Source organism: Homarus americanus, unplaced genomic scaffold (assembly GCF_018991925.1).
Source record: "Homarus americanus isolate GMGI-L3 unplaced genomic scaffold, GMGI_Hamer_2.0 scaffold52512, whole genome shotgun sequence".
NCBI lineage: Eukaryota > Metazoa > Arthropoda > Malacostraca > Decapoda > Nephropidae > Homarus > Homarus americanus.
The window spans coordinates 14,605,064-14,630,054 of NW_024735442.1; the positions used below are offsets into that span (position 1 = coordinate 14,605,064).

General features: G+C 42.8%; 1 protein-coding gene across 1 annotated transcript; it reads right to left on the bottom strand.

Moving 5' to 3' along the window:
* Positions 1 to 1,108: 1,108 nt before the first annotated feature.
* Positions 1,109 to 20,490, bottom strand: LOC121871049. Its single transcript, XM_042373140.1, has 7 exons — positions 20,021 to 20,490; positions 8,602 to 8,920; positions 7,967 to 8,178; positions 7,563 to 7,698; positions 7,061 to 7,359; positions 6,223 to 6,379; positions 1,109 to 2,643 (listed from the first exon to the last, which is right to left on the bottom strand). Exons 2-7 carry the CDS (start codon positions 8,669 to 8,671, stop codon positions 2,576 to 2,578), a joined length of 942 nt encoding a protein of 313 aa, XP_042229074.1. The 5' UTR covers positions 8,672 to 8,920; positions 20,021 to 20,490; the 3' UTR covers positions 1,109 to 2,575.
* Positions 20,491 to 24,991: the final 4,501 nt, after the last annotated feature.

A 24,991-nucleotide genomic window follows, 5' to 3' on the forward strand; every position in this document is an offset into this window, starting at 1 on the left:
GTTCAGGGTGATGATAACTTTAATATGAGGGTGTCCTGGTAGTCTCATGACTCATATAACTCAGAACTTATAATTGTTGACTCATGACTCGATTTTGTGTGACTTTTATGACTCATATATTTCATGACACACATGAGTTGTGACTTACGTGAATCTAATGTCTCATGACTAGCATAAATCATGACTCACTCGATTCATAACATGATGTCATTCTTCCGAGTCACATGACTTGACTCAGGTGATTCCTGTGACTCACATGGCTCGTGATTGTCATGATTTGTAACTCGCATGAAATTCATAGCTCCCTTGACCCACATAACTCTAGTGACTTACATGACTCGTGAGTCACGTGTCTCATTATTCACATGATTCTCATTACTCATAAAACTTAAACCTCAATACCTAGTGCTCGTGTACAACGTCTAATATATATATATATATATATATATATATATATATATATATATATATATATATATATATATATATATATATATATATATATATATATATATATATACACAAGTCTTTATATATCTATAAATATTTACAATTAAGACTCCGTTATAAGTGGTATATCCATCACTATGTACACAGGGATATGATAAAATAATTCTTATATAGATATAAGTAAACTATACACTTAACATAGGGACAGTGTCACTCATACGCACGCACGTACTCACGCACCTCTGCGACGCACTCCTTGTTACATACGCACCTCTGACGCACTCTAACTTTACCTCATTACAGGATGTTGGGCTTATGAGGGAAGGAGAAGGAAGGAAGAGGAAAGAAAGAAGGGAGAATGGAAGGAAAGGGAAGGGAAGTGAGGAGAAGGGAAGGGAAGTGAGAGGAAGGGAGGGCCGTATGTGTGGGAATGGGAATGGTGCCACTCAGTACAAGAAGAGGGGACTGAGGAAAGCAAGTGTGAGAGGAGAGGGAGAGGGTAAGATGAAAGGTGAGGGGAGATAGATACGATAGAGGGAAGAAAGAGAGGGTGGAGGCGAGAGGGGAGATGAGAATGACAGGGTCGAGGAAAGAGAAGGAAGGGGGGCAGATGAGGGAGAGAAAAAAGGAGAGTGTTGAGGAATGACGGGACAAGAGAGAGAGAGAGAGAGAGAGAGAGAGAGAGAGAGAGAGAGATACAGAAGCAGAAAATGATTTATCAGAAGGAAGAAACAAGAGACGAGGGAGGATAAGTAAAAAGAGAAAATACAAAGAAACAAATAAAATAAGAGACGTTTCTATACGCTATAACAAGAGAGAGAAGTGGCTAGCGTCTTGGGGAAGCTTCACACTGTACAGAAAGCAAATATGGGTGAATCGGGCCGCTTGTTTATCTTTACGCTGCACACCTGTAAGTAATTATCAGATACTAGACACATATACACCTCATACCTAAGAGCCTCAACACCTGTCTAAAGTAGAGTGATGACGTACAGGTATCAACAGGTGTGTGTGTGTGTGTGTGTGTGTGTGTGTGTGTGTGTGTGTGTTTTAGATATTAGTAAAAGGTAACTTCGATTACAGGTAATTCTTTGGTTTTCTTATTTCAATGTAAAGAAGTTGAAATACATTAAGTTTGTCCGTTTGTCTGTTTGTTTGTTTAAGATCTAGTTGCCTGATAATAGTTCTTAGTCTGTTAATATCAGTCTTAGGATAATTTTCCTCTTTGTTTTTTTTCCTAACTTTTAAATTGGAAATAAGAACGCATCTACCAGGTCCATCTGAAACTGGGGAACAAATTCAATGATCGGAAATTCGAGATTCTGACGTGACTAGATGCGTTCTCTTGTCCCCAGTCTCGAGAGCGGGAGAACAAAAGAAATCCTAAGTGACGATTCGACTACCAGTTCACTTACTCCGTCACAACGCCGTCACTACACACTGTTACGCTATCATACTGTAACACCACCGTCACAGTAGCGTCCATAGCTTCACGTTATAATCACCAACACAACAACAACAACAAAAACCATGATGTAATGTTACGGTCTACAGAGTATCATTACGCCAGCATTGTCACAGTGATGTAACAATGATGACAGGTTTCTCGGTGGCGTTACCCTATTGCCACAGTTTCATGCCATCACCACAGTTACATCACAGTCCTTGTTTCTATAGCAACGCAGCTTTGTCTCATATCGTCACTGTTACGGCGTCACATTATCGTTACCATCACAGCATCACGCCATTAATCTTTCGTCATGTATCATCTGGTCGATAAATGCGTCACGTATTCACAGCAGCACCACAATACCCTCGCCACAGCGTCACACCATAGAAGCGACGTCATATTACCGTCATCACAGTGGCGTCACATCACCATGGTTACAGCGTCACATAGCAAGTTCACCGCGTCACGTTACATCATAAGTACGGCACCATACTATAAGAGTGACGTCACTTCCCCTTCCCTCCAGCTGCGATACGTCAACATCACCACAGCGGCGTCACATTACCACCACAGCGGCATCACACCCTCGTCACCACAGCAGCGTCACATTATCACCACAGCGGCGCCACACCATCGTCACCACAGAGGCGACACAACAACACTACCACGGCGGCGTCACACCAGCAACAAAGACAGGAGCATGGCGATTGTCAGCAGCGAGAGCGAGACCCAGGGTGAGGAACCTGCGGAGGAAAACAACGTCAGTGGGGGGTAAACATCGAGGCCTTACACACCAAACATTACGCACAAAAAACTAGAACCTTGAGTTACATTGCTTATCTGAGTGTGAAAATGACTCTAGTACACTCACTCACCTTCTTCAACACTATGACTTGAACCCTCGTCCTTAAGGGGAAAGTGTTACCTCCCTATAAGGCCGAGTTCGTCCTCCAAACTATTGTAAATCCTCAAGTTTTCCTCTTAACATTTGCATTTACGAGTTTGTTGTTATGTTAATGTGTGTGTTGTATGTGGATGGTGTTTTGTGTTGTGTGTGGATGGTGTTTTGTGTTGTGTGTGGATGGTGTTTTGTGTTGTGTGTGGATGGTGTTTTGTGTTGCGTGTGGACGGTGGTTGTGTGTGTGTGTGTGTGTGTGTCTGTGTTTCGTACCCTTGTTGTTCCCTTGCGTTACACACTCAGGTTGTCCTGCCTCACAGTAGACACTACAGCCACGTATGACCGTCAGCCATAAACATTATAAATGCCAGAGACAATTTTGTTGTTTTCAAATGGTCTTGCCGTAGCGACGTTGTTCACTAGCCCTGGAAAAAAAGGGTATAGTCACCCCTCTCTCCTGACTCTTGATGTCGGTTTTCAGTACAAATGTTTACTTTATCGAACATTTTTTTCCCTGTTTTCTTCGAGTTTTTTTTCTCCAATTTTCCCTTAAGATAAATAGTTACCTTCCAAGTTATATGACAATAAGGAAGTTCTTGTCCAGCTTTCCTAAAATGACCTAGTTGTTCACCTTGTCCCGATTGTCTTTTTTGAGTTCTGTTATCAACCTCTTTTTCCCTCCTCGTACACCACACACACAAGTCTTGCTGTGTGAAGGAGGTTCATACTTGATGCTTCTCCTACTCTCACCATTTCTACGATTAATGCAACTGTCGTCGGATACCTTTTTCACATAACACAAATGAAACTGCTGTTATAATAGTTGTTGAATAAATTGCCTATTAAAAAAATCTATCGTCCTTTCCGTTTGCCTCCACACTGCCACTACCTTCAGCTGTGTTCCGGCAGATATACGCAGCCGCCATCAGGACGCTGTGTCAGCAAATCCAAATGGCTGGGCTATGTTTACAGCCGCCCAATACACAATAACTGAGGATAAGAACTTCGGTTGAATTAAACTTTCCAGGATATGGTCGTAGAAACTTTTTGTCTATGGTGGGAGGCGAGGCTGACGTGGCAATAAGAGAGGAAGGAGGACCAGGATGGGAAGGAACACCCGAGAATTTGTTCCCGTCTCTCTATCATCCTCTCCACTCCTGACACAGTGGGTGATTGGCGATATTTTGTCGCGTAGGAGAGAGAAGTGTTGATTCCCTCGGGCGCCATAAAGCAGGGCTCAAGGTCCACTGAGTACTCTTCGTCTTATACCGTGCTGCAAAACTCTATGAATTAGTGTCTTGCTGCCGTACACTTTTATAGCCCCGAGGAGTCTCATTGTACCTCCGCCAAGTGAGTTGTGTCGACAGGGTACTACTTGTCGTTACTTAATCAAGAGAGGGAAGTGACTTATCTTGGGAGGCGTGTGATCACTCTACTGACAGTCCTCAGCTCGCTCACTGAGACATTGAACACATGAGGGGAATATGTTAAAATAAGTTCGAAGGATGAAATACGAACTGAACCTCTGAACCTTCAAAAAATCAATTATATAGAGAAACATCATTACGGGTGCTTGTTTAGGTACACACACACACACACACACACACACACACACACACACACACACACACAGCGGTCATGTAGGAACAATAACTTCAACCTTCACACAATACAATTAAGACACAATTAGTTTGATCAGCTGCACGTTACTGTTGCCTTAACTCACACGGTATAGAACACAGGTTAATCTCTCCAGTAAGAAGCTTAACCAGTGGTACATCGCCTTAATTTACATCATTACTTTGGCTGAGTTCAAACTTCATGTTCAACAAAGTAGAGTAAGGACACAACGCACTCATATTATTCTCAGTAAACCTTAATATCAAACCGTGTTCCATACGTCACTCAGCTTACAATACACTGTATGAAATCATTAAGTATTATACTGTGTGTAAAACAGCTTGAGTGACTGCGGTGTGAGGTTAGTATGAGCGTGGTGTGCGGCAGGAAGGTCGTACACCGTGTCATCAGGGAGGTGGGTGAGGGCAGTGAACATGTCTGGCTTCAGGGACGACCACCAATAAGTGATAGTGATCCCGGAGGATAAAATTAAGTTTACGAGATTAAATTCGATAATTAAATTAGGTATTTAGATTAGGTGATTGGGTTTGGGTAGAAACTACGCTTCCGTATATTTTGCACGCCTCCTAAAAGTACAGGAGTTTAATTCCCATGAGCTTAAGTGACCTGCTGTAGGTGCTTACTAAAAGTAGATAATTGTCGTTTATAGGTAGAATTTACGTGACATCGTCGACTACATCCTGCCGTACCTGTTACCTCCACCTTAGGCTCCACCACCTATTATTATTCACAGCTTCAGGGAGACCAACACTCGTGCCTCACCTACCAAGGACACGCGCTGACATCTAACGATTAACATGTAATGTGTTGATACGCCAAGACACGCCTTGGTTTGTCGTCATTGGTCGCGACATATCTTGACAAGTGGCGGGTTTACTGCAGCTGAGCGGCCATTGATAGTGCTCTAGGCTGGAGAGACCTACCGAGTTACTCAGTCTCAGTCTGTAATTAAGGTTCAGGATTTTGGGATGAAACTCCTGATCAAATGTACTTTAATCTTGCAAATTCAGTAGTTAGAACATAAAATCAGCCGAGCATAGACTTATAAAAAGGCATATAAACAGTCCCACTGTAGACACTCAGAGGCTACGAACGGACACGAACCGATGTAACCTAACCTAACCTAACCTAACCTAACCTAACCTAACCTGACCTGACCTGACCTGACCTGACCTATTTAACGAGATATCTTCCCTATGACCGTATGTACCAACCACCTTATACTCCACCAAGCAGCACCTTTATCTACACTCTCTTCTACAATGCGAAAATCAAGCGAGGTGTTGCGTTTGGTTATGAGGAAGTGAGAGATAAGTGAGGGTGAGAGATAAGGGTGAGAGATAAGTGAGGGTGAGAGATAAGTGAGGGTGAGAGATAAGTGGGGGTGAGAGATAACTGAGGGTGAGAGATAACTGAGGGTGAGAGATTCAGGAACATTATCTTAGGAGTAAGAATCAGTTAGCCGGTCTTATAGTCTTCGCCTAAGTCGCTGGGGAGGTGAGTCGGACTTTATCTTGACACTTGGGTTTAATTCAAGAGTTTAGAGGAAGTTAGGAGGATCATAAGCGACCACTGGGGACCAACTATTCCTGTAGGGAGAATATTAAGTGGCCAGAGATGTTAACCTACCTGAGGAGAACCAATCAAATCCCGTGAACTGTGGGTGATAGGTATGGATGATTCACCCACCTGAGGAGAACCAGACTGTGGGTAATGGGTATGGATGATTCACCCACCTGAGGAGAATCAGACTGTGGGTAACGGGTATGGATGATTCACCCACCTGAGGAGAACCAGCCAAAACCTGCGGGCTGCGGATGATCAGCGTGGATAAGCGTGACGTTGGTTGCCTGATGATAAACACTGGAGACCTCGACGTGGCAGCTGAGTGTCACGGCGCCACCACTGAACCAAGACTCTCGCACCACGGCCTCTACCTCCTGACGGCGACCCCCCAGGAGAAGGCAGAAGAAGAAGAATACACAGTGAATCATCCTCCTTCTTCTTCTACATCAGAGTTAGACTAAGTCGCTTATTAAACAGCCTTATTAAGTGAGCATTTGTTAATATTATAATTACTCTCAGTAGTTATCTCAGTTACCACTTACACGAGTCCCTCCCCTCACCCTCTGACACACACACACACACACACACACACACACACACACACACACACACACACACACACACACACACACACACACACACACACACACACACACACACACACACACACACATACACACAAAGTTGTCTCCATTTATCCTCTGCAAAAATATATTTCAGGCATGAACGTCTCTTTAAGACTTTCAACAGAAAATAAAATTTCAGTAATCCCTTCCTTCATTGTTCTTCCCTTCTTTTATTTCCTATCTTTTAGTTCTTTCCAGTTTCATGTTTGTTTTATTTCTTTTTTCTCACTCATTCTATCGAGATTTATGTCTCTTCTTTACTACACCCTAGTTCTTATCTTCAATTTGTTTCCCATGTAATTTATTCGTATCTCCATTTCCCCATCATCTGTTCCGTCTTCTGTCCCACAACATCTACATCATTATCATTACTCTGTCTCTTCCCTCCTATTGTCTCACACTTCATCATCACGGCCAGTATGTACTCACCGAGACCTGGGAGCGTCGTCCATGTTGGTCTGTTTGTCGGGATCGCTGGATTTGTGTGTGGGGGATCGGGGTAGCGGCACTGATGGTCCAGGTGATGTCGGCAGGAGGGTCTGAGAAACCTACCTGACAGCGGGCGGCCACCACGTCCCCAGGCCTCACCCGCGCCCCCTCCAGCACACCTGATCCCTGTATCACACCTTGGCCGTGTACCCTACCCTGGCCACGATCCACGCCCCCGCTATGCATCAGATCGGTGCCCTTCACTACGCCTGTTATCTCTGGTCCCCACGTTGGTACGTCTTCGAGGGAGAGTCATCGAGTCGAGAGAAGTGTTATTGTTATGAATTGGTAAGTGATCAGTTAATGTAAAGGGCAAATTGTTAGTTGGGTGAGAGGAATAAATAACTTTGTTCAGGAGGCAACTCTTCGAAAATATGGAAATTATTGGTAGTATAATAATTAGGTTTAGAAGAAGAACTGTCCTCCTAGGTGGTTCACTCACCTACCACCGTCATGTTGACAGCATGATCGTCCGTCTCGAAGAAAGGTTTATCGCCCATCACCTCGCAACGGAAGATACCAGAGGTGCCTCGCGTTACCTGCGACAGCCATACAGTCGGCCCCGAGCTGCCTTCCTGCTGCAGGGAGAACAAGGTACTAGTTTTATCACCCCCGACCTGCTCGCTCCTACAGGAACAACACAGCTATTGCAAGAGTCACTTTTGATAGTTATTTTTATAACACCATGATCATATAACACGTGTACTTAATGTTTGTACACGTGCAGCTCATAGACATGAAGTCGTCTGAAAACTGATCATTGAACTCGTTAGAAAATCAAGAGATTTCTATTACATTAGTGATGCAAGGTGAGTCAGGGGAGGTGAAGAAACATACAGTACTTACATCGACGGTAATGTGAGGCAGCTTAAACACCCGGACTGAGGGCTTCCTGCCGGGGATGTACTCGTAGAACTGGTGGACGCCCCGGTACCACTTGACCGAGTACAGGGGGTCTTCTCGGTCGCGATTGCGTTCGTAATTGCACATAAGTTTTACCGATGATCCCGACACTACTGCAGACGGCACCACTACCCCAGACACCCGCAGACTCCATCCTGTAGGGGAGGACAGTGACAATCAGGTTCCTCAGCTGTAGGGGAGGACAGTGACATCAGGTTCCTCAGCTGTAGGAGAGCCACAGTTATCTAGTAAGGAAGAACCTCCAGAAACTCATCACTGGTGAAGGGAAGTAGAAGGTAGTACCAGAAGACATCAGGGAAAACGGGTTAGAGGAGTTACACGGTTAAGACGCTAATATTTAGGTGAAGTCCTTGTTGAACCTGCCGAAGGTGTTGGCGCGTTCCTTCTGTGTGAACCCTTTGAGTACGATGGTTTAAGCTATCATCCCCAGTCATCATTCTTAAAGGATTAAACCATCTTCTTATATCATTAAACTATCATCTAAAATTGTTAAACCATTCACATGATCAAACTATCGTCCTCAAAGTGATAACATAAAGGCAACGGGAGTGTCTTACCCTTGGTGCTGAGTCCAAGGAGCAGCAGGAGGCGCAGGAGAGCAGTCGCCGCCGCCTGGCCCAGCCTCATCTTCCAGGAGCCACAGTAGCCAGTAGTCTTGATACACCGTCCACGCCTTCGTCTGCACGCCTCCCCCAGCTGCTGTTGGCTCTATCCTAAGGCACCGTTCACAAGGCCTATACGTTCTCACGCCTTTTGCTGACCCACTACTGAGGCACAGTCCATGCCCCTGCGCCTCGTTCACGTCCTTCTTTCTCCGTCCTGAAGCACTGTCCACACCTCTGTCTGTATACTGCACCTCCTCGTCTCCCTCACCTCCTGCAGGAGTCAACAGGGAAATAAAAAAGGAACTTTGAGCTTCTTAATGTTTTCATGCAGAGGAAAAAAAATCGAAGGTGGACTTGTTGACCAGACTAAAGGTCCCAAGATCTCTGGAATTTATTTTAAGAAAAGACTGAAGGAGAGATATGATGATTGTACAAAAGGGACAACTTTAGGGAGATTATGCTTCAATATTCTACTCCCTGAGACCTCTCTCTCTCTCTCTCTCTCTCTCTCTCTCTCTCTCTCTCTCTCTCTCTCTCAGTATCAGACCCACCGCCACACACACCTTACAACGACCAACATTCCCCGGAGACAAGAATACAAGCACTCATAGTTGGCCCGGGAGTGGACGGACAAGAGACGAGACAAATATTTACTCAGGATGAATGGGGAGACTGGAGTCGCGAGGACCGGCTTCGTTGTGGTTCTGGTACAGTAGCTGAGTTACCTGTTGCATGGTTGAATATATGTGTGTGTATGTGTGTGTGTCTGTGTTTGTCTATATGTGTCTATGTGTATCTAAATGTGTGTGTGTGTGTGTGTGTGTGTGTGTGTCTGTCTGTCTGTGTTTGCCTATACGTGTTTGTGTGTATCTAAATGTGTGTGTGTGTGTGTGTGTGTGTGTGTGTGTCTGTCTGTCTGTCTGTCTGTGTTTGTGTATACGTGTCTATGTGTGTGTGTGTGTGTGTGTGTCCCTCTCTCTTTCTCTCAGGCTGTCATTAGTTCCTGTACCAATAACACACACGAACATTTATTTTTATGTCATTGCAGCAGCTGAAACGACCATGTGTGTGTGTGTCCTGACAAGACACCTAACCTAACCTAACCTTTGTCGTGGTCCTCAACATCTTTTAAAACATTCGACAGTGTGACATAAATCCTGATTTTTTTTTATGTTTTTTCTGGGGGGTTTCTGAGTCATTCTGTTCTTTGATCATCAGTTGTCTTTCGAATTGTTCATCTCAGTAATGGCCGATGGTTCACCTTCACCTTGTTACTCAATCCACACTGGCGTACCCGATGGTTATGTCCCGTCACCCACACTCTTCCCTCTCACCATAAAGGATCATCATTGTTCAATCTATAAACCATCTTATTCTAATTCCCGTAACTCTAATCACCCATTATTTTTTTTACCTCAGTTTTATTTTCCACTTAATTTTATTGCTCACTGTCTCTCTCTAATGATCCGTGTACTTTCTCTTTTAATGCGGATCTGCAAAATATCTCCAGCTAGGAAGTATTACCTTAGTTCAGCATTTGTCTTTCTATTCCATTCCTTCCCATCCATTCATCCCCCCCTCCCCCCCCCCTCAAAAGAACCCTGATGAAGTCGAGCAAAAATATAAATAAGTTTGGTTATCATGCCAACTCTTCTCACAACCCGTCGAAATCTATTTCCTGGAAGCTGAGGTGATGTAGAAGTGCAGGAATTGTTTTCATCCGACCAGAAGCGCCATATACTTCTACAAGATACGTGGGGGGGAATCGATAATCCTCTCTCTGGTATTCCTTCGGCCGCTGTTCTCAAGAGGTGTGTACAGTACCATCCTGTCGGCTCACAAAGACCAGGTCCCAACGACACATGACTGGCTATTTCCTCCCTCGAATTCACTGTTGGCGTCCAGCTGTTCAAGGATACTCCATTACGATACTTCCTTCTCTTCCTTCCTCAGCTTTAAACTATGGAACACTTTATCTACTCGTGTGTTTCCTCTCCTCCTTCTATCTGTCATACTCCTTCTGTTGGGTTTATGGATATTTGGGAAAAATGGTCTAACTTCATTTTATTTTCCAATATGGCCGCCATTTGGGTATTTGTTTATTCCGTATTGATATCATATGAGAAAGAGGTATGCAGCCCAAGACCTTCCAGCCAAAGACGCAGAAGGGGGTCAAGGAAGAGGAGGTAGTACAGGAGGAGGAGGAGGAGGAGGTAGAGAAGGAGGAGGAGAGGTAGAAGAGGAAGAGGAGGGGGAGAGCCCCAGGGTGGATGAAGTGATGGTCAGTAATATAGAAAGTTTGGCTGACAACTTTTACTGTCGCCTTTATTGACATCACGACGACTTGTGTGATTCTCAGACTTTTATTATTATTATTATTACTTGTGGCTCATGTGACCTGATGAAGGATTATTTGCTGACAGTTAATAAAGAGTAAAGGTGTGGGGCTGTCGAGTGGATATAGCACTTGTCTTCTGGCCTAAGGGTAGCTGGTTCGATTCCGGGTACCCCCAAAAAAAAAGTCCACCCAACTGCAGATGAAAACTTAAGTGTAATATTTCAATTGGATGGAGTGAAGGATGGACGAGTGTAGCTACTCCGTCCACGCTGCCTCCTTGTGTACCGAAGAGAGCCAAGACTTTTTTTGGGGGGGGGTAACACTAGTAAATATCTCAATATCCCTAAACACTTCAGGATGGATCTCATTTGTTCCATGACTCCTCCTCCACTGTTGTACCATTTGAGGATTATCTCATGGTATTTACTGACTGAGAGACGGGAAATGATAAAGTGGGAAAAGGCAAAAAAGCAAGATGGTAGGATAGACTGAAGGATGCCCGAGAAGTGGAGGGTGTGTTTTGAGGGGGGGTAGGGGGCAGTGATGTGCATGTATGAGTAGATAGCATTTTTTTTTTTTTTTTAAGGGTTAAGAGCCTCGATGCTGACAGGTAATGATGGCATGTGTGTGAAGCAACTGAGGTAAGCCGGATGGATATTTAAGGCGTTGGTGTGGAAGGAGAGAAGCATGATACAACCGCAGGAACAAGTAATGAATGACGTGGATGGAAGGAGAGTGAAGTGGTTCTTGAGTCCTCCCGTTCAATATTATAACGGTGGTAATACTTGGACATAATATACAATCAACCTTTAACTTTATAAACTAATTCTCAGAAATTTTCTCATACTGGTTAAAACTATAAAAAAAAAATTGTGTTCAGTGACGAGAAAATTGTAAACAGTTTATGGTTCAGGTAAGGTTTTAGAATAAATTAATTAAAAGCGACATAATTTTCAGTATGTGTGTAAACCTGAATAGCTCTCTCTCTCTCTCTCTCTCTCTCTCTCTCTCTCTCTCTCTCTCTCTCTCAAATCGACATCTCTCTTCCTTTATTATTTTTATAGATAACATTTTTTTTCACTTATCCAAATCAATAATCATAATTTCCACCGTTCAACACAAAACCACAAATCAGTACACAGTAGTTAGGTTATTCCAGAGACAAGCCAGACAGCCCACAAGGTATTAAATTTACTCCACTACTCAATTGACGGTTCTGCCTTGCCTTACCTGCACGACCTCAGTAACACCTCCCCCCCAACATTTTACCCCGGGAGTGGAAGCTAAATGGGGAACCTCTGTGTAGAACTGCCAGTAACCCCAGCCTATGATAATTAACCCCCCACAGATATTAGTCAGTTAGGCTTTGTTATCGTCTCTTAGAACATTAGCGTCATTGTCAGAGAGAGTTACTTGAGATGGTAGAGGAGGAGGAGGAGGAGGAGGAGGAAGGGAGGAGGAGGGGAAGGGGAGGGGAGAGGGGAAGGGGAGGGTTAGGATCTCTTAGTAATTAGCTATATCAAGCCTAGAATAACATAGTGTATTCAGAAACAGTAGTAGAGATGTGTTAAAGGTATACAGGTACAGGTGTAGGTGCAGGTGTAGGTGTAGGTACAGGTGTAGGGGCAGGTGTAGGTACAGGTGTAGGTGCAGGTATAGGTACGGGTGTAGGTGTAGGTACAGGTGTAGGTGCGAGGGCAGGTGTAGGTGCGGGTGTAGGTACAGGTGTAGGTGCAGGTATAGGTACAGGTGTAGGTACAGGCGTACGTGTAGGTACAGGCGTAGGTGTAGGTACAGGTGTAGGTGTAGGTACAGGTGTAGGTGCAGGTGTAGGTACAGGTGTAGGTGCAGGTGTAGGTACAGGTGTAGGTGTAGGTGCGAGTGCGGGTGCAGGTGCAGGTGCAGGTACAAGTACAGGTTCAGTAATTACCCCCATGATATCCGCGAATGATAGGAAATTTCTGTATATATTGGAGAACGTGGGGTCACATATTACAACATATAAAGACAGATGGAAATAAAATGCATCTTCCTTCGACTTGGTGGCGGAGAATAACAAGGAGTGAGTAAGATCTGTTCATTAACTACCTGCATTAATTAAGCCGCATTTAAAACGTATCCACCAGTTAGATCAGAAAAGGCGGGGATTAAACTGATGAAATTGAGACAAATGTGGTATAATCACAAACACTCATCAAAGTTATCTTACCTGTAGTTCTTAAAGTATAATTACTGTTGTCTTTAAAATATTCAGGTAATTATATCATTCTCGTATACAGACTAATAAATTATCTTACTATATTAAAAGAGTTAGTTATCTGATCAAAAAAAAATATCAGTCATAATTTTCTCCTAAAGGTTCACTAAATTCTGGTCCTGAAATTCAATAGAAAATAATAAAATGGTTGGAGTATTTATTTCAATGAACTCTAAGTCAGGAATTTCGGTATTTTGATTACTCATATTAAATTGGACCAAAATATCAGACTAAACTTAAACGTCTGAGTCAAGTGAAGCATCAGGCAAAAGATGTGTCTGTCTGAACGTAGAGAAAATAACCTACTACAACTGTTTAATGAATAGACGAAAACACGTAACACTTCACTAAACTTTACACTTAATAAATCAATAAACACTCACACCAGATTTGCTTAAACTACTCTAATAAATATATGAAACATTCCCTCTTTTTTAGTTTATTTTCATGGATAATATAAAGAAGAAAATGAGTTTGTTTAAAAAAATAATAATATACGAAGGAGGAGTGAGGTGGGTGGTTCGTCTAACCAGGTAATCTGCCGTGATGTTGCCAACAGTGATTGTGGCTAATTGCTTCCACACCTCACCTGCCGCCCTTCCCTCACTCACCTTAATTAATGAGGCGAAGGTTTATCATCAGCGAAATCTTAATAAGGGGTCGATTTTTTTCAAAGGGTGGAGTGGGTGGGTGGAGTGGGTGGGTTAGGCGGTGGGCGTGTGGGTCATATTATTTTTACTAATTATAGAGTATTTTATTTTGGGTAGTTTAATAAGGTTTTACAAATTGGACCTGGCGTTCAACTGATTAAAAATGTCTTCTTTTATTTAATAAGACAGGAGGTTATTATCATCCACACGCTGTATCATCCACACGCTGTATCATCCACACACGCTGTTTCATCCACACACGCTGTATCATCCACACGCTGTATCATCCACACGCTGTATCATCCACACACGCTGTATCATCCACACGCTGTATCATCCACACACGCTGTTTCATCCACACACGCTGTATCATCCACACGCTGTATCCACACGCTGTATCATCAACGCTGTATCATCCACACACGCTGTATCATCCACCCCACGCTGTATCATCACGCTGTATCATCCACACGCTGTATATCATCCACACACGCTGTATCATCCACCGCTATCATTCACACGCTGTATCATCACACACACACACTATATCATCCACACACATTTCATATCATCCACACGCTGTATCATCCACACACGCTGTATCATCCACGCTGTATCATCCACACGCTGTATCATCCACGCTGTATCATCCACACGCTGTATCATCCACACACGCTGTATCATCCGCTGTATCATCCACACACGCTGTATATCATCCACACACGCTGTATCATCCACACACTGTATCATCCACACACTGTATCATCCACCGCTGTATCATCCACCGCTGTATCATCCACACACGCGCTGTATCATCCACCACACGCTGTATCATCCACACACGCTGTATCATCCACACACGCTGTATCATCCACACACTTCTTATCATCACAAACGCTGTATCATCCACACGCTGTATCATCCACACGCTATATCATCCACGCTGTATCATCCACGCTGTATCACCCCACACACACTGTATCCACGCTATATCATCCACACCTCACACCACACTCACCACACCACACACTCACCTCACCACACCACACCCTCACCCACACTACACACTCACCACACACCACACCACACCCTCACCACCACCCTCCACCACACCACACACTCCACCCCACTACACACCCTCACACTACACCCTCACACACCACACCCTCACCACACCACACCCTAACCACACCGTACTCAATACTCCAGAGTACACCAACAGTAGGTTACACCAAGTACTCAACAATAGGTCACTTACACCCACCACATGTGTCTGATCGTAATGCGGATGTAATGTTAATGGCTTCTGTCGGGAGTCATAAAGTCTCGTAGGGGAAAAATAAAACTCGTGAATGAAGAATAGAAGAATGTACCCAACTGTCTGAGAGAGAGTTTAAGCACAAGAGTAGTTTTATCATCTCTCACGTCTGATAAAGTCACTCATTGTCAGGCAGAATTAATATATTGTGATATGTTAATTATTATTGTCATCTGTTTTCAAGAGTTAATTGTGATAACATATATTTTATTTAACAGTAAGTGATGTCAGCTGTAGAATTACGTAATGTTGTTAGAATGACATAATGTTGGGTGTTAGTATTAAAAAAATATATATATAAAATAAAAATAAATGGAGGATTTAAAAAATATATTAATTAAAGGTTAGATTTATTTCCTCCACCTGTGTATTAAGCTTTTGTGGTGTTTATATTTACTGTGTGTGTGTGTGTGTGTGTGTGTGTGTGTGTTTGTGTGTGTGTGTTTGTATGTGTGTATGTGTACGTTTTTTACAGAACCGTAAATTTTAAGCGATACAATATACAAAAAATAACGTGTTTGTAGTTTTATAAATATTGTACCATATGATAAATATTATTTACCGGACTCAGCGCTTACAAACATCCTCATCCCGACCCGCACACCCTAACTCTATCCACACACCCTCACTCCTATCCACACACCCTCACTCCCTCTCCTACACACCCTCACTCCTATCCACACTCCCTCACTCCCTCTCCTACACACCCTCACTCCTATCCACACTCCCTCACTCCCTCTCCTACACACCCTCACTCCTATCCACACACCCTCACTCCCTCACTCCCTCTCCTACACACCCTCACTCCCACCGACATACTCCCACTCCCATCCAGCCAGGAATACTCCCACACTCTGTAATAACTGCGTGTTTGCCGTCCGAGGTGTCAGTCATGTTGACACTAGTGTTTGACCTCATTCCAGTGTGTGATTTTTTTTTTTAATTTAACCATCCCGGATCTGACGTCAACAACTACACCCAAGAGACCCCATCCAGACCCACTCCGTCCCTCCGTCATCCGAACCCCATCCGAACCCCTATATATAAGTACTCTTTGTGGTATTGAAACCTGTGTGGTATTATAGCGGAGGATTCGATATCATTCTTGAGCTCGCTTGTTTACTGTGGTTGAGGGGTTCGGTTGAGGGTAGTTTGGCTGTTTGTTTCGGTGGTAAGGGGGTAGTGTAAGGGTTATTTAAGGGTAAGGGGGTAGTGTAAGGGGTTATTTAAGGGTAAGGGTAGTGTAAGGTTATTTGGAGAGTGGGTAGGGTAGTGTAAGGGGATTATTTAAGGAGTGAGGGTAGTGTAAGGGGTATTTAAGGGTAAGGGTGTAGTGGGGTTATTAAGGGTAGGGGTAGTGTACAGGGTTATTTACGGGTAAGGGGTAGTGTCAGTGGTTATTTAAGGGAACGGGATTCAAGTACCATCAATGCTTGTTAGTGATCAACAACTGATTCATTGGATATATTATTGTTAGTGAAGCACGCTTAAGCTTCAGTTACAATGCGTCATCGAAGCTTCATTATATCACATGATACACCACACCATTGAGGTGTTGATTTTGGAGAGAGCATATTAAAAGAGCCAAAACACCAAGTCTTCACCGAGTTAACAGGAGGAGGAGGAGGAGGGAGGAAGGAAGAGGGAGGAGGGAGGGGGATGGGAGAGGATAGAGAGGGGAGGGTGAAGAGAAAAAGAGAGAGTGAAGAGAGGGGAGACTGTCTAATAGGCTTTATTCAATTGGTTCGCGGAAATCTAATTCTGTTTGGGGGTCCAGAAGAGTTACATATTAAGTCCAGGATTGACAAGAGATCTCGTACCACTAAGGCTATCCAGAGTAGATGTTTCCTAAGGGGTATGTATGTATGTATGTATGTAATGTATGTATGTATGTGTGTATGTAATGTATGTATGTATGTATGTATGTATGTATGTATGTATGTATGTAATGTATGTATGTATGTATGTATGTATGTATGTAATGTATGTATGTATGTATGTGTGTGTGTGTGTGTGTGGTTATTAGTTCAGTTTATGAGTTTTATTTTTCTTATTTTCTTACTCGATAGATAAAAAAAATTGAATTTCTAAGTGAGAGAAAGATAGAATGGACAGAGAAAGAGAAAGAGCCGAGAGAGAGAGAGAGAGAGAGAAGGAGAACTAGAGAAAGAGAAAGAAAGAAGGAACAAAGAGACTGAGAAAACCGAGAGAGAGAGAGAGAGAGAGAGAGAGAGAGAGATGATTATAAATAGTCTATCACAGCACAACATTTCATAGCGGTATTTCACAAAGACTTAAATAAAAAATAAAAATAAAAATATACCCATCCGCTAGATACGCCTGCATTAATTCACTTGTTGTTGAAGAGGACTTAATACTCTTAATAGAATCCAAGAGCCTTATAAGCTATTCGTTATCGAAGACTCGTGAGGTATTCGATCTCATTATCAAACCCAACAGCCTCATTCATTACGGTGGTGATTCATGGAGTGTAAATTGTCTCAACCAATCACAGATGGGGTTTCTCTCGTTTAATAAGTTTGTCTGTATTTCATTCGCCAATCACGGTCAAGCTGAGGTATAGTGTTTTATTTTCATTCGCCAATCACGGTCAAGCTTACTTAATATGATTAGATTAGCTTAAGATTAATTAGGTTAATTTAGAAAAGGTAACGACCGGATTGAACAAAATTGGGTAATGGTGGTAGAAATCCAGGGTTCTAATTGGTTAACGAGACACAAGTAACGAACGTATACCTAATAATTGGTTGTTTGGTAACTAATGACATGTGATTGGTGATAGGATTGTATGCGATAATTTGGACACTGTTTCGCGATTGGTAACTCGATTATGTTACCCAAACTAACCTAACCCAACCCATTACCTAATTTAACTTACCTAACCTAACCTAACCCAACCTAACCTAACCTAACCTAACCTAGCCTGCTTATGAGATCTTGGTCATCGTATTACATAATTAAAATGTAATACAAAATTTTACTTCATTCAAATGCCTACATATATACTTACATACATACATACATACATTAGATACACATATACTTACTGCTTGCTTGCTTACTTACACACACACACGCACGTACATACATACACACGTACGTACGTACATACATACATACATACATACATACATGATCACCAAAAGAATAGACGCCCCAGCTTATATCACCTGATGATTATACACCCTAACGCTAATTGGGGTGTTAGGTTAGGTTAAGTTAAGTTAGGTTAGGTTAGGTAAGGTTAAGTTAAGTTAGGTTAGGTTAGGTTAGGTCAGGATAGGTTAGGTTTGGTCAGGGTAGGTTAGGTTAGGTCAGGGAAGGTTTGGTTAGGTTACGTTAGGTCAGGGTAGGTTAGGTTAGGTCATGGTAGGTTAGGTCAGGGTAGGTTAGGTTAGGTCAGGGTAGGTTAGGTTAGGTCAAGGTTAGGTCAGGTGGGTTAGCGTTAGAGTCTTAAATCATCAGGTCAAATAAGCTGGGGTGTCTAATCTGCAAGTCATCCCACGACTTTGGCATAAAAATCTTAGTGTGTCTAGTTGTTGTTCACATCAATATTATCATCATCCTTTTTTTTATTGAACTTATTCTACTTAAATACCTCGAGGTTAATGAACACACACACACACACACTGCCAAACACTCTACGTACGTACACACACACACACACACATACACACCACCACATTCTACACCCACACCACCACCACATTCTACACACACCTCCGCCAGGTATCGGGACACACCTGAACACAAGAACCTGAGTCGTGCTTATTGTCTGCTTGTCGCCTTAACACCGTACAGGATTATCTCCAAGTGTCGCTAACGTCTGGGTAATCAAGTAATAATAGCGTGTTGACGATACTCCACCTAAATTCTCACGTCGGTCTTGGTATTGGCTATAAACTCTGAGAATTAGAAGCGGAATCGATGTCACTGTTTGCATGACGCTGAGGACGACTTGTAAGGAAGTTGTTGACGCTGAGGATTTAGTCTACCGTAATGTTCTGTTATAACGTGAGAACAAACACCTCCATGTGTATATCTTACACCATAACCAGATGGGGGTGTGAACACTAAACATTACTCGTTATATTAACAGCTCTCGACTTATTATGATCCTCGTAATTATACAAAATAATATATTAATTTTATTGTTCTGATTCCAATTGAAGATTTAAGTACAGCTCACACATGGTGGTCGAGTGTATGTTTGGCAATTATTCTCCAGAAACTAATTATATATGTAAAGGTAAAATGCTTCATATTCCATATTCAAGAGTATATATATATATATATATATATATATATATATATATATATATATATATATATATATATATATATATATATATATATATATATATATATATATATATATATATATATATGTATATATATATACTGTACGCTAAACGGAGATAATCGCCGATTAAGCCTTAAAAACAACTGAAGTTTTTGTCGAACAAGGATAACATTTTGCTTTTATTGCTCTAACTCAATGGAAATTAATTCGTATATGGCGTAGTTTACTCGGTTTCATTTAAGGCGTCGTTTACTATCATAAGAGAACAAAAATTTTACCCAATGAACATTAGGTTAGGTTAGGCTTTATATGAAACTATTCATTTATGTATATTTTTTTATGAACTATATGATCGTTTATGGCCAGTCACAAGTTTCCCAAAAAGATAAATACATAAAAGCTACTGTATTGCTAATCGACAATTATCCCTGTTCATTGTAACATATATTATGTATATATAAAATCCTCAGCTGTCAGGACTCACCTGACGGCGATCTCAGCGTTACAGTAACCTGTTGGTGTAGCCGCTGCTGCCTCGCCGTCGGAACACTCTGGTAGACATCATGTGTTAAAATCACTCTTCAGTATTCATTGTGCAGAGTAACTCCCGGAGTGAGGCCACATACTCGTATCAGTCTTATCAGCGCTGAGTTGAACATCTCGCGCCACGCTAAATACGAAGTATTTCTGTGGCAGACTCTCAAGATCTGCCAGACAGTTTTTAGAAAGTTTTCCTTGTTCTAGTACGACAATCCACGCTTCCTATACTGTATCCACTGTTCGCTTGAGATAAGTCCCCAGTACGCGTGTCGTGCGACGTGGCTAGACGCGACGTGTGAGCGGCAGCAGTAGAAGAAGACGACTCCCAGTAGTCACATGGCCTCGCTCTCAGCAGCAGTGGCGGCAACAGCAGCAGCAGCCTGTTGCCACACCGTCACCTTCGGCGTCCAGACCAACACTGACTCCCTCCCTCATCCCTGCCACTCCCCGTCTCCCCAGCCACCCACACTCTCCCCCACCACCACCATCACCACCACTACACTCCTCGCTGGTGGAGAATAACCACCACGTTTTCCCTATTACTGTGCTCGTACCCCGTAGCATCGTCTTCTTCCTCGCTCTGCTGCCGCCCCTCCTCCACATCACTCGGTGGTGCCTCAATGACGTAAGTGGGCGGATTGACGTACAGTATTTGAGTCGAGGAGAGGAGGAGTGAGACGCTGACCAGAGGCTTAAAAGGAGGTTAACCGGAGGAGACGAAGGTGATGTTAGTGGTTACAAGGGAAGATGACGATGACTCACAAGAAGAGATGATGTTGACCAGCACACACCACCAGTCACTGATGATTACTGTATACCTGGAATGATAGGATTAAGTTTATTTGTACACACACACACACACACACACACACACACACACACACACACACACACACACCAAAGCTGCTCTTTTCAGTATATAGTTGAATTGAATTTAATTGAAACAGTTTATTTAGCCTGAAAATTACAGATACAGAGTGGATAATAATAACAATATTAACATGGCTGAGCCAGTTGAGAACCTGAGCTCTCCCTGATATATACTATACATTTATCTCAAGGAAGTATTATGTAACATTTAGTATCACCTGGAATAGTACAATAGCACGGTGGCAATAAGAACATCTCATAATGTTACCACGGTTATCACTTCAATATTTATTTATTTTATTTATTTATTACTTTTTTATTATAAGTATATGCATAAATTACAGTAGAATTGAAAAACATAAGTATAATGGGGGAGCAGTACAACATGGGTTGTACAGTATTAAGGTTGAACAAGAGGACAGAGCTGTCAGTATTATGTGTAGATGGCAAATATATTTATTGCAATGGTAATTTCTTATCTATTTACATGATAATTTCCGATAAAACGGTTTTGATGGTACAATAAATACAGGTACTGTATATATAGTAGGTATTACAAGATATATTAATACCTAGACAATAGATATTTTTTAAGAGATGATTTAAAGGAAGGGAGCGTAGTCTTTGCTCGGATGGGTGGGGGTAAGTTGTTCCACACCTTCATACCGTGATATTTTATGGAGCATACATGTTTGTTTAGTTACTTTAGTACATAATCACTGGTCGCATACAGTGACTCTGGCTGACTAAGAACCGTCAAGGAATTCCTCTGTGAGGGAAACAGCGGTAACGCACGAGTTTCTCCTACTGTCTCCTGGGGTTCAAATCCCTGTCTGGGAAAAATGTAAAAAGAGCGTTGCCCTCCATGACCCGGCCAAACACCACAGGTTTTCTCAGAGAACTCCGGTTTCTTCTCGTACTAACACTGGGCAATGAAAGTCACCACAGATAACTGACCAATCGCCCAACTACCAGTAAGCTGACAAGTGGTGAAAAATATACAATTACATACTGTACAGTAAATATGAACTTGCTGTAATCGAATACACACGCGCACACAAATACGCATAACTATATAAGAGTTATGCGTATATCCATGAGCGATGTACACGCACATGAGTTCTGCACAAAATTGCTAAAACCTAAATGCTCCGTTTATCTCGTGGCTCTGGTCAACAGTGTATCTTGTGGCTCTGGTCAACAGTGTATCTCGTGGCTCTGGTCAACAGTGTATCTTGTGGCTCTGGTCAACAGTGTATCTTGTGGCTCTGGTCAACAGTGTATCTTGTGGCTCTGGTCAACAGTGTATCTTGTGGCTCTGGTCAACAGTTACAGTAAAATCGAATAAGTGAACCGTTTAAGCAGGGAGCCGCTCGCCGTAGGAATTCTAAGTCGTGGGTCAAGGGTTTGGTTCCCGCCGGTAGAGTGAACATAATGGAATAATGGCAAAACGTCAATAAATTCTATATATTTATCTTTTTTCTTTATATATATATATGGCAATGTTGATAATAATCATGCAAACTATAGATGCCATATCATCATTACTCACCTAACCATACTAAAGATAACGTAACTTGACCTCACTTAACATAACCTAACATAACCTAAATATATTTTGGCTTAGACAGGCAGAGAGAGACAGAGAGATAAACAGAAAAAGATTGAGACACTGAAAACCAGAAGAAAAGGGAGAGAGAGAGAGAGAGAGAGAGAGAGAGAGAGAGAGAGAGAAGGGGAGGGGAGGAGTGAGAGAGGCAGCCAGGGGACAGTGATCAACACACACTTCCGCCGCGGAAATTAACAGCAAGCTGGAGGTCATAACCCAGTGTGTGGCGGCCGACGACCCACCAACTGAGGGTTCCGGAGACCTTCTGTGACCCCCCCTCCCCCCTTCCAACCCCTAACCCTGCCTCACCTTACCATCCTGCCCCACCTCACAACCCCTCCCTACCCAACGCATCACCCCTCATACACTGTCGGCTCCTGGACCTCATTATCTCGTAAACTGCATGACTAAGTTATGGTGAACTCTCTCTCTCTCTCTCTCTCTCTCTCTCTCTCTCTCTCACCACCGCCACTCAGGCAGTCAGGGCAGTAGCCGTCAGCGTTAAGGACCAACCATTGGTCCTTTTGTTGCCGCAGGAAGCGATTGACGGGTGGTTGACGGCAGGGACTGACGGTGATACAGGGCTACTGGGCTGACGGTGATATAGGGCTACTGGGCTGACGGTGTTACAGTGACCCATTTATAGAGATACAATGACCTACTTAGAGATACAATGACCTACTTATATAAGATACAATGACCCATTTATAGAGATACAATGACCTACTTATATAAGATACAATGACCTACTTATATAAGATACAATGACCTACTTATAAAAGATACAGTGACCCATTTATAGAGATACAATGGCCTACTATAAGATACAATACCTACTATAAGATACAATAACCCACTTATATAAGATACAATAACCCACTTATATAAGATACAATGACCTACTTATATAAGATACAGTGAACCAGCCCCCGTTACAGCAGCCCCCGTTACAGCACGAGGCAATGAACACTCACACGGAACAGGTAGGCAGTGGGTGATGCGTACAGACGGAAACCAATATGATACCACAATAGCGAGGATACTCAATATGATTTATGACCGTCAATATGGCTAGAATAATTACGGCCATATTCACACAAAGATTCCTACGTTAATCGTTTGACTCTGTTTATGCCTTTACTGACTTAACTGATGTATTATTTTACTCAAACGAGGTCCTTCTTTTTTTTCTAGTATAGGTTAAAGCATCAGGGGATCAGTATAGTTATTATTTATCTTCTTTTTTTTTCTTTGTCCTGGGATAAAAAAAAATCATCTAGTTACGATTTTTTTGTGTGTGTGTGTCGTAAGGTAATTTCGACTTCGTTATCGTTACCTGGTTGAATGAGGTAGTTAGTTACGTCATTGTGTTTGAGAGTGTAAGGGGGTAAAAAGTAAGGGTGGGTATGGAAGGGTAGCAGAGGGGGTAAGGGAGGATAAGTGTGGATAAGGGAGTATAAGACAGGGACGAGATGGTAGTTAATATCTCTCTCCTTCTTTTATCATATATTGCTTTATTTTTTTGTCTTTCTGTCTCCTTTCTCCCCCTTTACTCTTCCTCTCCTATCTTCTCCCTGCATGTGCCTTATTCCCCCTTCTCTCTCTCTCTGCCGGTATTGTCGTTACGTAATGCGCTGTGAATATATAATGAGAGGAACTTGCTGCTGCCTATAACAGTATACAGCGAAATAACATTATAGTCGAGATTAGCGTATAGATCGTGCCGAATATATTACCATAGATTAACTAACCGACATGGTTGAAGGGGCGAATCACCAAGCAAGGAAAAGTTTACAAGACGCCCGCTGAATTATGAAGGTGTGATGGCAAAAAATAAAAACAAAAAAATACACACACACACCCACACACTCAAACACCCACACACTCAAACACACACACACACACACACCCACACCCCCACACACACCCAAACACCGTGTGAGAGAGGGAGTTATTTACCAGCCAATCAGAAAGGTGTAAAATCTCGTTCAGTGACGTGGGTTTGGATTTGTTTTTGTATTTTTGGGGAGGGGGTGAGGGGGGGGAGGATTAGTGGGAGGGGGGGTGGGGAGGGGGGGTGGGAGGGGGTGGGGGGGGGAGGGGTTGGTGGGAGGGGGTTGGTGGGGGGTTGGTGGAGGGGGGTGGGAGGGGTGGTTGGTGAGGGGGATAGGTTAATAGAGGGATAATCTCTCTCTCTCTCTCTCTCTCTCTCTCTCTCTCTCTCTGGTAGTGTGGAGAAGAGCGACCAGGAGCACAATATAACAACACGACCAGCCGGAGAGAGAGAGAGAGAGACAAAACACGACCAACACGACTAGAGAGAGACAATAGTAGTAATGGTGTTTATGGACGACTGAAGAAGAAATACGTATGAGGATTATGTTCTGAGACACACACAAAAGTCAGGTGCCATAACTCGTGGAATAATTTAATAAT